Below are 16031 nucleotides of genomic sequence, written 5' to 3'. Positions count from 1 at the left end.
ATACATAATATATTATAGAAGACATATTAATATATTTTATATATATAAAGCACATACTAACATAGGTGTTTGCATATGTAACATCTATTTTGTTCTAATACCCCAGGAAGGGCTGAGAAAGGTTATTTTGCAGGAGAACAATTCCTTTTCATTTTATATTATAAAATATCAGATTTAGTCAGTGCGTGTAACTATTTACTTTGATTATTTGTATTTAAATGTCCTGGACAAGTCACACTGGCTAGGAAGCCAGCCCGCATCTGTAAGGCATAGGGGTGAGGTGGGTGAACAAACTGATGTAGGCAGGGAGGCAGGACGTGCATCATATTTTAACCATAAAATCTGTATGTTTGAGAAAGTTGGAAAACATATTTTAGCAGAGGTTTGAGAGGTTTTTTTTTAAAGCCTGCAGATTTGCCCAAGAATAGCAGATATTGCAAAAAAACAAAAAACAAACAAAAAAAACCACACAGGGTGCCTGATTGAATTTGAATTTCAGATAAACACATAATGTTTGCAACATGGGGGACATGCTGAACTAAGTGATTCTTCGTTGTTCATCTGAAATTCAAGTTTAACTGGGCATCTTCTATTCTATCTGCCAAGATATTCTCCTTAAGGCTGGGACAGAAAGGCTTTCCTGCAGGGTAATGGCATCTGAGCCCTCTGCAGCCTGCAGCAGCCGGGTGGGAAAGAGGTCTGGCCTACCTGAGAGGCAGGTAGAGGGGCCCAGAGGCCAAGGCTTGGCTGGTTTCTTCACTGGGACTCAGTGCTTGTCTCTCTGTGGTGTGTTTTGTTGCTTTTTGAAGTCTCAGTTTTTAAGTTACCGTACAGTAAAATCGACCCCTTTTGGTATGCCCATCTGTAAGTGCTAGCACGTGTATAGATGCCAGTACCCAGCTTCAATGGGGATACAGAACAGCTCCACGCCACAAAGAACTCTCCAAGCTGCCTTTTAGCTCAGTGGCTCCCAACTGGGGTGATGCTGCTCCCCAAGGGACATGTGGCAATGTTTGAGACATTTTTGGTAGTTGTAACTGAGTAGTTGCTACTGGCATTAAGTGGGTGGAGGCCAGGGAAGCTGTTAACATCCTAAGATGCACAGGACGGCCCCACAACTGAGAATTACCTAGTAGTGCCAAGGCTGAGAAACTCCGCTTTGTAGTCACATGGCCCCCACCACCGGCCTCTGGCAAACACGGACCCACTCACATCCCCATGACTGCATTTTCTAGATATTTTATACCAATGCCACTCTTTGGCACTGGCTTATTCCAACCTGTACAATGCCTTTGAGATCATCCACGTAGCTGCGTGTTTCAACAGTTCATTCTTTTTTTTTGCTGTATGTAAGTAGCACAATTTTTATCCATCCATCTGGTGGTTCCAGCTTTGGTGATTATGCATATAATGAGAGACACAGTGTACAGGTTTTGGGGTGAACTTACCTTGGCATTTTTCCAACATAAAGCAGAAACTGAGTCCTTCACATTGCCAAAACTTCAGCCCTTTGCACACTGTAGGCGCCATCTGTTCACAAAGCATCACAGCTACTATTGTCTGAAGAGGCCAGGAAAGCTGTCTGACCACACCTTTGCTCCAATGGTCCAGAGCAGAATGGAGGAGGCCCAAACCATTCTCACCCAACCCTCACCAGGCAGGTGAGGCAGAAGTGGCTGGTGTGGACCCCACAGTCATGCGCGGCCCCCTCGTGCCTGGCCTTCCTCCATCCATGAAGGTTGCACATTAGACCCTTTCCAGCCTCCCCTGCAGCTCCTGCTGGGGATGGATACTGCAGGCTTCTCAGAAGTGTCTTCTTCCCAAAAAAGGCAGGCACATGATGAGATAAACATTCTTCCTTCTTGCCCACTGCATTTTCCTTCCATGCTTGGGGACATGGAGGCAGCCACGTTGCCAACCATGATGAGAGAGCCTCAGGACAAAATGTCAACGCTGTCAAGGTGAGGAGGCCGGAAGGAAAAAAACCTTGAGCCTATTGATACTCTAGCCCAGGGGTCAACAAACTACAGCCTGCAGGCCATATCCAGCCCACTGCCTGTTCTTGCAAATAAAGTTTTATTGGAACACAGTCGATGCACAGTCAGGAACACATGACCTGTGGCTACTGTCACACTAAACAGCAGGCAAAAACAAACATCTGACTCTCAAAGCCTAAAATATCTACTCTCTGGTACTTTACTGAAAACCTTGGCTGACCATGACTCTAACCAACCCTAGATCCAATTACTTCCAGACTTGTAGGGAAAACCATCAATATCCTCATGAGATAAGACATCATTATCTTCAATTATTCGCTAGTATAAGTATTCTGGGTACAGCTGATTCCATCGTTGCTTCTCAACAAAAATGAAAGCCCACCAATGTGTGCCAAGCACCGTGCTGAGCCCGTTCCATGCATCGCTACTCACTGGAACCTCTCAAGGTAGAATCGTAACCCCACATTTACAAAGGAGGAAAGCAAGGTCACAGGCGCAAAGTCACCCACCAGGGATCCAATGCTAGGGAGTGCAGAGATGGAGTCCACACCCTGGCCCAGCCAACTGGAGCCTGCGAGCTTGACCCCTGCACCATCTGCCAATCAGTCCAGGTGATGGCAGGGAAAAGGATCCCCCAAAACTCAAGAGAGCCTGCCCAGGCATGGACATAGGTGACCTACGGGGACTCCAAAGGTAGGAGGGATTCGCTGAGGAATAGAGGGAAAGGCCTTCCAAGAGGAGCCGGGCGGAGGCAGGACTCAGAGTGAGCTGAGGACAGGGCCCAGCCAGTGCATCCCAGCACCACTGGCAAACCCCAGGCGACCTGAGCAAAATCGGCGTGGCCAGCCCGAGGAACCCAGCGAGCTCTGCAGAAAGACCCTGAAGAGCAGGCAGGGAGCACAGTGGGGCCCCTTGGTAAAGGAGGGGATGCAGCCCACCCACACTGCACAGGGGTGGCATCTGGGTTTCCTTGTGGCTTCTTTGTTTTCCAGGCCCAGGGCTATAGGCTACCCCTCCAAGGCCCACACCACAAGAATGTTTCTCATTAATTGTGAAAAACACATTCACTCCAGTCACTTCTCTCGATGGACCAAGGCCCAAGTGACAAGTGAGAACTTAGTTTAACACTTGTGACATCTGCCTGGCCCCAGTTACCCAAATCCGCCCTCCCCATCCCTGCCGTCCCAGCCCTGGAAGGACCGATCCCAGCCACTGGGTCATCAGGCCTTTTCTTTCCTCTCCCTCTCCGGCTTCTGGACAAACAGGATGTGAAGCAATCGCATGGAGCGAAGGCACCTTGGAGCCAGCTGCACTGTGGGCGGCGTCGCTCACCAGCCTTGGCTTTGTGGGGCTTAGTTTCTGCAGCCGCCTCAGGCGAGTGGCTCACCTCCTGGCTCCTTCCTCAGCTGCCACAGCTGAGCGTCACACTTGGACAGCACATGCCCTTCAATCCTTTAAATGCTCTGCAATCCCATCCAATTCAATCTGGAATGAGCATGAAGCGAGACACGTGCTCTCGTGTCACAGGAGAGACGCTCGGGGTTCTCTGCATGCAGATAGCCAAAATGCACATGCTCCTGACCCCCAGGCGACTGCAGGAAGCAAAGATGGGGTGCAGGAGGGAGAGAAGGTGCCCTATGGCCTTGGAGCTCAGGGGATGGAGAGCCAGCGCTCGCAGGAGCTGGAGAAATGGGTCCCCAACGAGGGAGTATGATATGAGGCAGACAAGGCCTCCCTGGTCATCTTCTTGGAGCTGAGAGGCAGGGCTGATTGACGTGGCCCTCCTGAGTCCCGAGTGATTTCTTCTGCAAACAAGGAAGAGAAGGGGTACACCATGAACCAGGACAAAAGGGTGCAGTCCCTTTCTTGGGACAAATGACCTGCTGCTTCCATGTCTGCAAGGATGAGAGTCTCCCCAGCCCAAATCAGTCTTCATCTCTCTGCAGCAGGCTTTGCGGGTGGAAGACAGCACAAGGAAAATGGGCGTGTTGGTTTGTAGAGCAGCAGGAAGCCCTTCTGAACCATACTCAGAGCCTCAGACCTTATCTGCATGGCTTCACCCCTGCCCTTCAGTACATGGTCTCTCGTTACTGGTGGGCCTCCTCCTAGAAGAATGTGAGCAACACAACAGCCAAATCTTCCTTTTGTTCAGGCTGTACCCCTGGTGCCTAGAACAGTCCTTGGCTCGCTATAGGGGCATGCAAATGTTTGTTGAGTGAATAACTGTACTTCCAACATAAGTGGAGAGGCTGTTTGCTGTAGGAAACTTGTTCTAACAGTGGGGGCGGGGGAAGACCATCATTCATCATTCACTCCCCATGCTGGGATGCAGGGCCCATGAAAATGCAATAATGTCTCTTATAATCGGAAGATAAAACATGAACTTTTAGTATCTGAGAATGTTTTGGGTTTTAATTCAAAGCTGGGCACCTGCGATTCCAGCTACTCAGGAGGCTGAGGCCAGAGGATCACTTGAGCCTGGCCAGCCTGGGCAACATAACAAGACCCCATCTCAAAAATAATCTTTAATTTTTAATTCACCAAGAATTATAATATTCATCTTGATACCAACATGACCATAAAACATACTTTAATTTAAATTTTTTTTTTTTTTTTTTGAGACAGAGTCTCACTCTGTTGCCCAGGCTGGAGTGCCGTAGTATGATCTTGGTTCACTGCAACCTCCACCACCTCCTGGGTTCAAGTGATTCTCCTGCCTCAGCCGGGACTACAGGTGTGTACCACCACACCTGGCTAATTGTATTTTCAGTAAAGACGGGGTTTCACCATGTTGCCCAGGCTGGTCTCAAACTCCCGACCTTGTGATCTGCCTGCCTCGGTCTCCCAAAGTGTTGGGATTACAGGCATGAGCCACCGTGCCCGGCTCTAATTTTTTTTTTTTTTTTTTTTGGTAATGGAGGGAGGAGCCCATGGAAGTCAAGTGCAGCCCTGGCCACTTCTGCAAAGGGGGCTCCTACAGTGGTTCCTACAAGAAGACTACTGTCTTCTGAGTTCTTTCTAGAAACACTTTCCTTCCCGGGTGAGAAGCCAGGCAAGACCTAACATGGTAGAGGGTCCTGACATCTCTACCTCTGGACGGCCAGGCTGGGTCCCCTGCAGGTGCTCATCTACCTTCCAAACCCCATCCTGAGGCTGCAGCCTGGTGAACACACTCATTGGAAGATTTTCCAGCAAAGAGGAAGGGGGCTGGAGTCACAGTCCTCTGGTCAGAGCCCAGGTCTACACCTGGGAGTCACGAGCAAGTTTCCCCACCTTCTCAGTTTCTATTTCCTCATCTATAAAATGCTGGTGATATCAATTGTGTTACCTGGGCAGGATTATTGTGAGAACTAAATAAATCAACAATTAGAACATCTAACATTCATGAGCGCAGACAGGGAGCTGGGCCCAGGATTCAGCATGTTCTGTGAACTCACTTCCTTCTTCCAGCTGCCTACAGAATCCGTGATGTTATTATGTTCATGGAGCAGACAAAGGAACAAGACCCCAAGAGGTTGGAGCAGCTGCTGAGACTACACAGAGGTGACTGAGGAGCTGTGCTATGACAGGGCCATGGGTGCCAGAGTATGTATGTGCAGGGGCTGCTCGTCGATCCTGCTTCTAAAAGCTGCATGGACACTGGCAGCTCAGGGCCTGGCCTGCAGGGAGGGCTCCTCTGCCTTAAGGCCACAAGGTGGGAGGAGCCCCGAGCTGCAGGATTCCCTCCACTCAAGGGTGCCTGGCCTCTCCTCTCCTCTCCCTCTCCTCTCCCTCTCCTCTCCTCTCTATCCTCTCCTCTCGCTCTTCCCTCTCCCCTCCCCTCTCCTCCCATCCTCTCCTCTCCTCTCCTCTCCTCTCCTCTCCCTCTCCTCTCCTCTCTCTCTCCTCTCTTCTCTCTCTCCTCTCCCTCTCCTCTCGCTCTCCTCTCTTCTCTCTCTCCTCTCCCTCTCCTCTCCTCTCCTCTCCCTCCCCTCTCCTCTCCCTCCCCTCTCCCTCTCCCTCTCCTCTCCTCTTCTCTCCTCTCCCTCTCCTCTCCTCTCCCTCTCCTCTCCTCTCTCTCCTCTCCCTCCCCTCTCTTCTCACTCTCCTCTCCTCTCTCTCCTCCTCTCCTCTCCCTCCCCTCTCCTCTCACTCTCCTCTCCTCTCCTCTCTCTCTCCTCTCCTCTCTCTCTCCTCTCCTCTCTCTCTCCTCTCCCTCTCCTCTCCTCTCTCTCTCCTCTCCCTCTCCTCTCGCTCTCCTCTCTCTCCTCTCCTCTCACTCTCCTCTCCTCTCCCCTCCTCCTCTCGCTCTTCCCTCTCCCCTCCCCTCCCATCCTCTCCTCTCCTCTCCTCTCCCTCTCCTCTCTATCCTCTCCTCTCCTCTCCTCTCGCTCTCCTCTCTATCCTCTCCTTTCTCACAGGGCTCTGGGAAGTGCTAGATTCACCCCGGGTCCCTGACACCAGCATCCAGTGTGGGGTGTAGGACACAGCCAGTCCATGGGTGGGAAGCACAGCCTGGGGGCTGCAACAAGTGGAGAGGCTGCCTCTCCTCTCTTCTGTACTAAGGGAAAGACAAACAGACTCCAGCCCTCATTCCTGCAGCGCCAGCCCATCCCCAGGGAGATGAGACCGGGCTCCCAGCTCGGCCCCTCCTGACGAGCTGCAGGTGCCTGGGAGTTATAGGCTTCTCCCCACGAGGGCACGCTGGCCCGGAGCGGAGCCCCAGCTGCGGCTGCTCCGCGTGGTGACTCACAGGAGGGCCCAGCTGGGAGGAAGAGGAAACAGACGCATGCTTCCTGGGTGGTCTCAGAAGGGCACCTCTGCACTTTGACCTCAAGACCCCCCACCCGTGGCCAGCTGGGAGGGAAGGAGGGCGCCATCTGGGCTTTGGAGTTTTGGAGACCACTGGCAGGCAGGGGCTCACGTCGGGTCAAACACCAGGCTTCCGCAATAAGGTCTTTGATGGCTGCGCCCCACTAGAATGGAAGCACACTGGCCCAAATTACTCTCCTCCACATGCCCATTGTGTGCATGAGAAAAGTAAGGCCCCAGGAGGTGTACAGACTCCAAATTCCAGCAGCTGCCAGGGCGCCTTCTACATCCAGGCACAGTGTAACTGCCTAGTGGTTGCAAGGTTCAGGCGACCCTGTCTCTACCCCTTCTGGATGGTGACATGGGCATGGGCACTGCTGCCTGGGCCCCTGTCTTCTCTGGATGCTGGTGCAGGCAGATTATTCTCTGAGTTAAGGTCAGTAAGAAGTTCCCAGGGTAGGGACCAGGGCCTCTGCAGCCAGCTCGGGGCCAGGCACAAAGCAGGTGTGCACTGATTTGTCGGATGCACACCACCTCCCACAGGCCCTGCTGCCCTTCCCCGTGCAGGATCCGGCAGGGGAGGGTTGAGACCCAGAACCCAAGGGGCACCTGTCAGCCCAGGCACCATCTTGTAAACAGGCTGCCCCAGGCACTGTACACGACTTTGCCAGAGTGTTGTCACTGGCCAGGCCTCAAGTTACCCAAGTCTTATTTTAAAAGGTGACTAAGGAATAAAAAACTACATATTGGGTGCAGTGTATACTACTTGACTGACAGGAGCACTAGAATCTCAGACTTCACCACTATATGATTTGTCCAGGGAACCAAAACCACGTGTACCCCTAAAGTTACTAGGGAAAAAGGGCATATTCCTGGGCGCATCATCAGAGATCCCCCACTGTGGGTCTGAAATGGAGCCCAGGCACCCGCACGTGCAGTTTGCCCTGCAGGGTGACCCTGATGGACACCAGGCTTGAGATCCTCCACAGTAGGGAAAACAAAGCATTTTCACAGCCATGATGTCTCGAAAATCCTGGACTCACTTGCTCCTTAGCTCATCCCCAAAAGGTCCAAAACTCCACACAGCCAACTGGCCATTATATACTTTGCCCCTCCCTGACAATCTGAGTGGGTGATCCTCCCCTGACTTGGGCAACCACACCAAACTCACTGCTTGGGCGCGCACAGCACCTGGACAAGCCAAGTCCCTGGGCGGTGGCACCACACCCGGCCCCCAGCGCCCTGCCCAGGAGGGGCAAAGAAGGTGTCACGGAGCCAGAGGGGGTCACGGACGCAGCATCTAATCCTTGATCTGACTCTAGATAGCAACTTGCAGCCTACGGAGAGGGTCTTGGGTGGGCTGCTGAAATACGGAGCCCCGGCAGGTTCTCAGGAGCCTCCATTTCCTGCCTGCACCACGGGGATGTGAACCATAGCATCTACCTTGCTGGGTAATTGTGATGATCACAAGACACAGCGGTGCTCCGTAGCAACCACACACTGAGCAATTACACTCTTCACTCACATGAGCTCATCTAATCCCTCACAACCACCCTTGGGGATGGAAACTATTATTAACCCCATTTTCCAGATGAGACACATTACGTGACTCACCCTGGGTCACAAGGCCGGAAACAAGAGGGCTGGGATTTGAACCAGGGGAGCCTGGCTCGGGAGCCTGAGCTCTAACCATTGGGCGGCACTGCCTCCGCCAATGCTGAGCCTTTCCCCATAACCTGGACAATGGGGGGAGTAGGTACTGGAGGCAAAAAGGGCAAAAGGACTCTGAATGTGTCTGGGGGGAATGGTGAAGGCAGGAGCGGTACTAGGAGGAGCTGGCCACAGGGCTGGCATCAAATAAGAGAAAAATCACCTGAACCAGCCGGGCAGGCAAGACAGAGAAGCACAGAACCCACTGGGGCCCAGTTGGAAGGTCTCCCCAACATCTACAAGTCCACAGAAACGGTTACTGTGAAGAAGGGAATTAAGTCCACCTTAGCCATATTACTTCATTTTTATCTTATCCCTAGAATGTTCCACAGGGGCTTCTAGGGAAAAAGAAGAGTCAAATGATTCTGTTGCTAGATGAGTTTGGAATTCCTTGAGGCAATATTTCCTATCCAGAGATTCATAATGGACACTGGCAAAATAAATGCTCTGATAAGTCCTGCAGAGAAATCTGTTTCATTTATTCAGCCTAGCATTCGTCATATTTAAACTTTTTCTGTTAGTATTTCTGAAAATAATACATATTTTCAGCTTAGCGGGCCACAGGGTCTCTGTTACAATTACTCGACTTTGCTGTGAAAGCATAAAAGCAGCCCCAGACACAATATAAACAAATGAGTATGGCTGTGTCAATAAAACATTAGGTATGGACACCAAAATGTACATTTCATGTAATTTTATATGATATTAAATATTATTCTTCTTTCAATTTTCCTCAATCATTTAAAAATGTGAAACTATTCTTAGATCACAGGCCACACACACACACACAAATCAGGCTGCAGGCTGACTTTGGTCAGCAGGCTAGAGTTTGCCAACCCCTAAGATAGCAATGGAAAGCTCCAGTGTCTTCTAGGACCACTTTTAACTCTCAGGGGCATGGAAAGGGGAAGAAGAACAAGTTGCAGGGTGGGGGGGAAGTGGGGGGACAAGCAGTAGAAAGAAGACTGATCTGGGATTCAGGGGACAAGAGTGTGTGCTAAACTCTTCAGTCCGCTCACATGGCCTGTGACTTTACGTGAGTAATTCTACAACTCAGGCAGAGCGCATGTTCTGGAGGGTCTGGGGTGAGGAGGGTCTCTATTTTCTCACTCAGACCTCCCGCAGGCCTATCAAATGCTGGAATTGTTCCTGCTACCCACATCCTACTGCCAGGCACCTAAGCTGGAGAAAGAGATAGGGCCCCTAAACTACACTTTGATAAATTATCCCCAAGATGCTGGCCAGGATGTGCCTCCAGCTCCAGACTAAGGCAGTGGCCTTTGATAAGAATTGAAAAAGAGACAAAGTCCAGGATCAATCAAGGAAAAGGTTATTACATTCAGCTCTATTGTCTTTTTTTTTCTTTTCTTTTTTGAGATGGATTCTCTCTCTGTTACCCAGGCTGGAGTGCAATGGTGCCATCTGGGCTCACTGCAACCCCCGCCTCCCGCGTTCAAGTGGTTCTTCTCCCTCAGCCTCCTGAATAGCTGGGATTATGGGTACGCACCACCATGCCTGGCTATTTTTTGTTTGTTTGTTTGTTTTGCATTTTTAGTAGAGACAGGGTTTCACCATGTTGGCCAGGCTGGTTTCAAACTCCTGACCTCAAGTGATCCACCTGCCTCGGCCTTCCAAAGTGCTGGGATTACAGGCGTGAGCCACTGTGCCTGGCCAAGCTCCACTGTCTTAATCCACGTGGCAAAATCCAGCATACGCAAAGTAAAAATTAAACTAAAAAACTGGGGAAATGTTTGCTGCTCAAACTGCAAAGAACCAAAATCATATAGAAAAAGACCAAAACTTACCAGAACAATGGGCAGAGGATATGAACATACCATGTGCAGGAAGAAACTGCAAATGGCACACATGAACAAAATGCCCCACCTCACACAGAATAAGAAAAAAAGCAAAGTCAGGCTACAAGATACCATTTGTTATCTGTTGGATTAGCAAAAATCTATGTTTGAGAACTTGAACTGGCAACAATGGGAAAACAGGCACCCTCACGCATTGCTGGTGGAGACGCAAGTGGAATGGCCTCTAAAGAAGCCAAACTGACATTATCTATCAAAACTACAAATAGGCCAGGCACGGCAGCTCATGCCTGTAATCCTAGCACTTCAGGAAGCCAAGGCGGGTAGATCACCTGAGGTCAGGAGTTCGAGACCAGCCTGACCAACACGGTAAAACACTGTCTCTACTAAAAATAGAAAAAGTAGCCAGGTGTGGCGGCAGGCGCCTGTAGTCTCAGCTACTCAAGCAGCTGAAGCAGGAGAGTCGCTTGAACCCAGGAGGCAGAGGTTATAGTGAGCCGAGATCGTGCCATTGCACTCCAACCTGGGTGACACAGTGAGACTCCATCTCAAAAACAAAAACAAAACAAAACAAACAAACAAACAAAAACTACAAATAAACAACACCACCTTCAGGAACTGGTCCTAGAGTTACACTCAAATGAAAAATGACCTACACACCGAGGTTTCCCACTGAAGCCCTGTTTGTGAGACCAAAAGACTAGAAAACACCTAAGCATCCATCCCAGGAGAGCTGGGTAAGTCAGTTATGATGATGATGGTGGTGGTGATGATGATGATGATGATGACTGCTCTCCTTTACATATGTATGACAATTAGGTCCTGTTCTAAGCCTCATTACTCAAAGCATGGTCCAGGGACCAGCAGCTTCTGTTACCTGGTGGCTGTCTGAAAACACAGACTCCTCTGCCCCAGGCCAGCTGAATCAGAATCTGCATTTTACCAAGATGCCTGGGAAAATCCCATGCACATTAAGGCACTATTTTAAAAAACTCTTCCCATAATAACCCATTACATCTTGTAACAACCCAATAGCCCAAACCCTCTCATCACCTGCATGCTGGAGATGAGAAAGCCCAGGCTCTGACAGGTTAGGGAAATTGTCCAACGCCACAGTGTGTGTGGGTGGCAGAGCTACATGAACACAAAACACATGGAACAAGGAAGCTCTTTAATGGCTGACAGGACCAATCTCTGAGATAAGTCATCAGTTGGAGAACACTGTATATGCCAGGCCACCATTTATGGGAGGGGGAAAAACTGAAAGCTGAATCTCCATGTAATTTCTGAAACACCCAGAGAGCATCTCTGAAAAGAAGGAAACAGCAATTGTCCCTGGGAAGTGGAACTCAGCAGCTGGAGAAGAAAGTGGGAGGGAAACTATTTCGTGTTACACATGTATTGCTCATAGCTCCAAAGGCAAACATTGTGAAGGTGTTTATTCAAAAATAAATGAAAAAAAATTGTTGTTCATAAAACTGGTGGAAGGAAGAAGTTACACAGCTGGAAACCATCACCACTGAATTTTAAGCAAAGTCAAGCTACAAGATACCATTTGTTATCTGTTTGGGGTGGGGGAAAATTAGCATAGAGAAGCCCATTCCCACTTCCCCACTCACCATCCTTCCTTCTTCCCTTCTCAAAGGAGGCAGAATTGTGGTGGGAATGAGAGGTGTGGGGGAGGGCAGACTCACAATGGATTCTCCAGGAACTGGGGACTCAGACCCACATTCAGGTTCTAATGTGGAAGGGACTAATGTCTTGCATGAGGGCAACTTTGTCCCACAGGGGACAATCTGGCGATGTCTGGAGACATTTTTGGGTGTCACAACTGGGAGATGCTACTAGCATCTACTGAGTAAGAGACCAGGGATGCTGCTAAACACCCTGCAGTTCACGGACAGTCCAGAATGTCCTGTGTCCTGTGGTGTCACCTTGGAGCTCTAGTTAAAGTGCAGGTTCTGATGCTGCAGGTCTGGGGAGGGCCCGGGATTCTGCATTTCTCATAAGAGGGCTGCCCTCCCCCCTGCTGATGTGGGACCACCCTTTGTGTAATTAAGCCTTACCCAATTCTGCTATGGCCAAACATGTAATCTTCTCATAGAAAGGGGAAGGGGCTGCTTCCGGTTTGGATCAAAAGGCTGAACATGGAGTACTGGTTGGGAGGGGTGGGGAAGCCTGTTTGTAGTGAGGCAAGCATGAGCACTACTGAGACCCTCCTGAAGTCCAGGAGCACAGGCTGCATTAGGACTGGTGGTGGCAGTGGCCGGGGGACTCACCATCCAGTGTCTCCACCGAGAGCTGCAGGCCCAGGTTGTGCCGCGGATTGACCACCCAGTGGTTGCTGGTGGCTGTGATGTCGAACACCAGCCAGCCCTCCTCCGAGGCCCAGAGGGTGCGGCTGTCGAGCAGGAAGAGATCCGATTCCCTGCGAGAGAGGAGGAGAGACACAGGCTTTGCGTCAGCCAGGTCACAGCTCAGCTTCCCCAACAGATGGGAAGCAGAGCCTCATGGAAAGAGTCCACTGGTCCCCCACAAGTGGGAACATCAGACCAAGATCCAGGCACAAAGACCCCTCAGTAGTTGTGGTGAGGAAAGAGAGTGCAGAAGAGCTACAAAGAGACACATGTAGGGAACAGGCAGCTGTTACAAGGCAGTATCACCCCACAAATTGTTAGGGGCATCCCAGAGGGACAGAGTACAGGAAGACAGGGATTATGCAGCCTCCGTGTTGCTGGAAGAGTCTCAGAGAGCAGAAGTTGATAGTGACTGCACTATTCACCATGTGCCAGATACTGTCCCACAGGCTCAACACTACACTGTCTCATTCAATTCCCACAACCCTAAGTTCATTTCCAGGACGTGCACCATCTTCCTCAGCCCACCAAGGGGCAGGAGGTGAATCTCTGGACTGAACAGTATTAATAGTGAAAATCCTTTCATTCTCTCTTCCTCACTTTTTACAGTAGCAAAATGGGTACAATCATAATTAACTCGATAGGGGAGGGAGGGTGGATGGATGGGTAGATGGATAGGTGGGTGGATGGATGGGTACGTGGGTGAATGAGTGAATGGACGGATAGGTGGGTGGATGGATGGGTACATGGGCGAATGAGTGGATGGATGGATGGATGGATGGATGGGTAAGTGAATGGATGGGTAGATGAGTGGGTGGCTGGGTGGGTGGGTGGATGGATGGATGAGTAGATGGGTGGGCAGGTAGGTGAATGAGTGGATGGGTAGATGGGTGGATGGATGGATGAATGGGTAGATGAGTAGATGAGTAAGTGGGTAGATAAGTGGATTGTTATGTTTCTGGATAGTAGAAATTTAGTATGAAAAATCTTCATAACATTTCTTGCACACCTTTAATAAGGATTCAAAGTTTCAATACTTTAAGTCCTTTAATAGTCAACTAGAATGTTTATACCGCTGTGTTGTACCAGAAACCAAGGCATAATGATGAACAACGTGACATTGGTCCCTGCCCCAGGGCAACAACAGTCTCTATCATACTTGGAGTTATCTAATCTTCCTGGGGATTACAGTGAATCTTCTCTGCTCACACATAAAGATGTCAGACATACCCTTTATGGAGCACTTACCATGTGCCAGGCTCTAGGTTGAAACGCCTGACCAGTCTCATGTCACTTAGTTCTTACAATACTATGTGGGGTAGATAATACTCCCCATGCCATTGTGCAGAACTCAAAACTGAGGCTCCAAAAGGTCGAGTTATTTGCCCAGGGTTATGCCACTAGGACAGTCCAGGCAGGACTGGAAACCAACCAGGCTACCTGCAAGCCCAAGCTTGCAACCATACACAAAGACAGTTCTTCTGGACACTGCCTTTTCAGAGCCTTTCACCAGTCAACCTCATTGGAATGTAACCCACTAAACCACGGGCAGGAGCCGAGCCACCGATGTCCCTTTGATGAGGCACACATCTCCAGTTGGCTCCAGCCCCCAGCTCTCCCTACTAACACTGTGGAAAACCACCCTTATTTATCTTCCTGTCTGACCTGGACAACTCTAGGTTTGTGAGGTCTGCTAGATCACCCTTCTGCTGCATGCCATAATCTGTCAGACATTCATCAGGCACATCAATGTGAACAAGGCTCAGAGAAAGCATACGGGAAACAGATCTGTAATGTTAGTGAGTGCTGGGAGATTAACAGACCCAGAGAAGCATACACAGGGAAGAAGAACCAGAGTCAGAAACCGACAGGAACCAAGGCAGGCACGAGGGCACAGGGCAATTTTCTCAGGCACAAGCACAGAAGGAACAAATCGGAGCTGCTTTTCCCTCTGGGCCTCTCTCCATCCAAAACTCTGGGGGAGAGAATCCAGTTGGCCCAGTCAAGTCATGTGCCCACTCCTAGCCATAGAAGGGTGGGCACTCCACAGCAATGGACAGCATCACCAGGACCAAAGATGGGGGCAGGAGTCACCTCACCCCATGCCCCCCCAAACTCTCCTTTTTAACAACCCCAGAACCTGATTCAAAAAATGCTTAATTCTGTTATTGCTATGGTTTCAATGTTTTGTCCTTCCCAAGACTCATGTTGAAAATCCCCAATGCATCATTATTAAGAGGTGGGCCCTTTAGGAGGTGATTAGGCCATTGGGGATGGATTGATGTATTTATGAATGAGTTTGGAAAAGTCTGGTCCCTTTTTGTTTTTCCACCTTTGACCATGTGAGGACACGGCAACAAGGTGTCATCTTGAAGCAGAGGGCAGCCTTCACCAGACACTGACCCTGCTGGCACCTAGATCTTGGACTTCTCAGTCTCCAGGACTATGAGGAATGAGGTTTTTTGTTTTTGTTTTTGTTTTTTTTTAAAGATTGTAAAGGACTCATTTCTCTCTCAAGCACAGAGAGATGACAGAAGCAAGGAAGTCTTTTTAGAGCCACACAGGACTTTGAAGACCCTAAGTTTGCCTTTCACATCCAAACTGAATTAAAATAATGAGATGATTTTTCATGACTCATTAACTTCTTCCCCATGCTCTTTTAGAGATAGTTTCAGGCTGGCTTTGGGGATGTCTACACAGATTTTAAACTTATAAACAAGAATTTCCTGCTGTCTTATCTCCAGTTTGCCTGGATGACTTTCCTGGCTTTGAAAAGCTACCAAGGTTGTCAATGAACCATTAGCTATTCTCAACAATTAACAGATGAGACAAGAAGCACCACTCCAAGTTGAAACAACTTCTCCTACTGAATCAGGCTCCCAAGGCCCCTGTAGGAAATATCCACACCCCAGCACAGAAGTCACAAACCCAGGTGGTGATTTTGCTGGAAAATTGTTATTAGCAGGAAAATGTGACCAGATAATCTGGACAGGCCCTCCAAGACAGTGAAACAATGAATGGTAACCAGGGGAACAGAGTGAGATCTTTAAACAGAGAACGCCTCGCCAAACGATACTGAGCATTCTCTTATTGCAGGCTATGACACTGAGGGCAGATGCTACAGGCCAGCGCTGACTCATTCATGAATCAACGTGAACGCGTCGACTCCCCTCCTTCAAGTCATAGTTTGCAATGTGTCCCAGGCACGTTTAGGAGAGCCAAATCTTCATCGGAAGGCACCGGGAGACAGGAGCCTTGCTGAGATGGGTCAAGTGTGAGATGTTAATACGGGCTTTGCTTTCAGACGGAGAGCCCAGGTGTGAGGTTGGACCTCATGGAAAGGACAAGGAAGGAATTACTCA

General features: G+C 49.7%; 1 protein-coding gene across 2 annotated transcripts in view; it reads right to left on the bottom strand.

Moving 5' to 3' along the window:
* The window catches only part of LOC105470618 (bone morphogenetic protein 7), a 99497-nt gene that overhangs the window by 23294 nt on the left and 60172 nt on the right, over nt 1–16031 (bottom strand). For both annotated transcript variants that reach the window (XM_011722778.3, XM_071079123.1), the window contains exon 3: nt 12592–12740. In XM_011722778.3, coding sequence (XP_011721080.1) covers nt 12592–12740 — 149 coding nt within the window. The remainder of the gene's footprint in view (nt 1–12591; nt 12741–16031) is intronic.

The sequence above is a fragment of the Macaca nemestrina genome, chromosome 15, assembly GCF_043159975.1.
Source record: "Macaca nemestrina isolate mMacNem1 chromosome 15, mMacNem.hap1, whole genome shotgun sequence".
NCBI lineage: Eukaryota > Metazoa > Chordata > Mammalia > Primates > Cercopithecidae > Macaca > Macaca nemestrina.
This window is presented reverse-complemented; position numbering and strand designations above follow the sequence as displayed.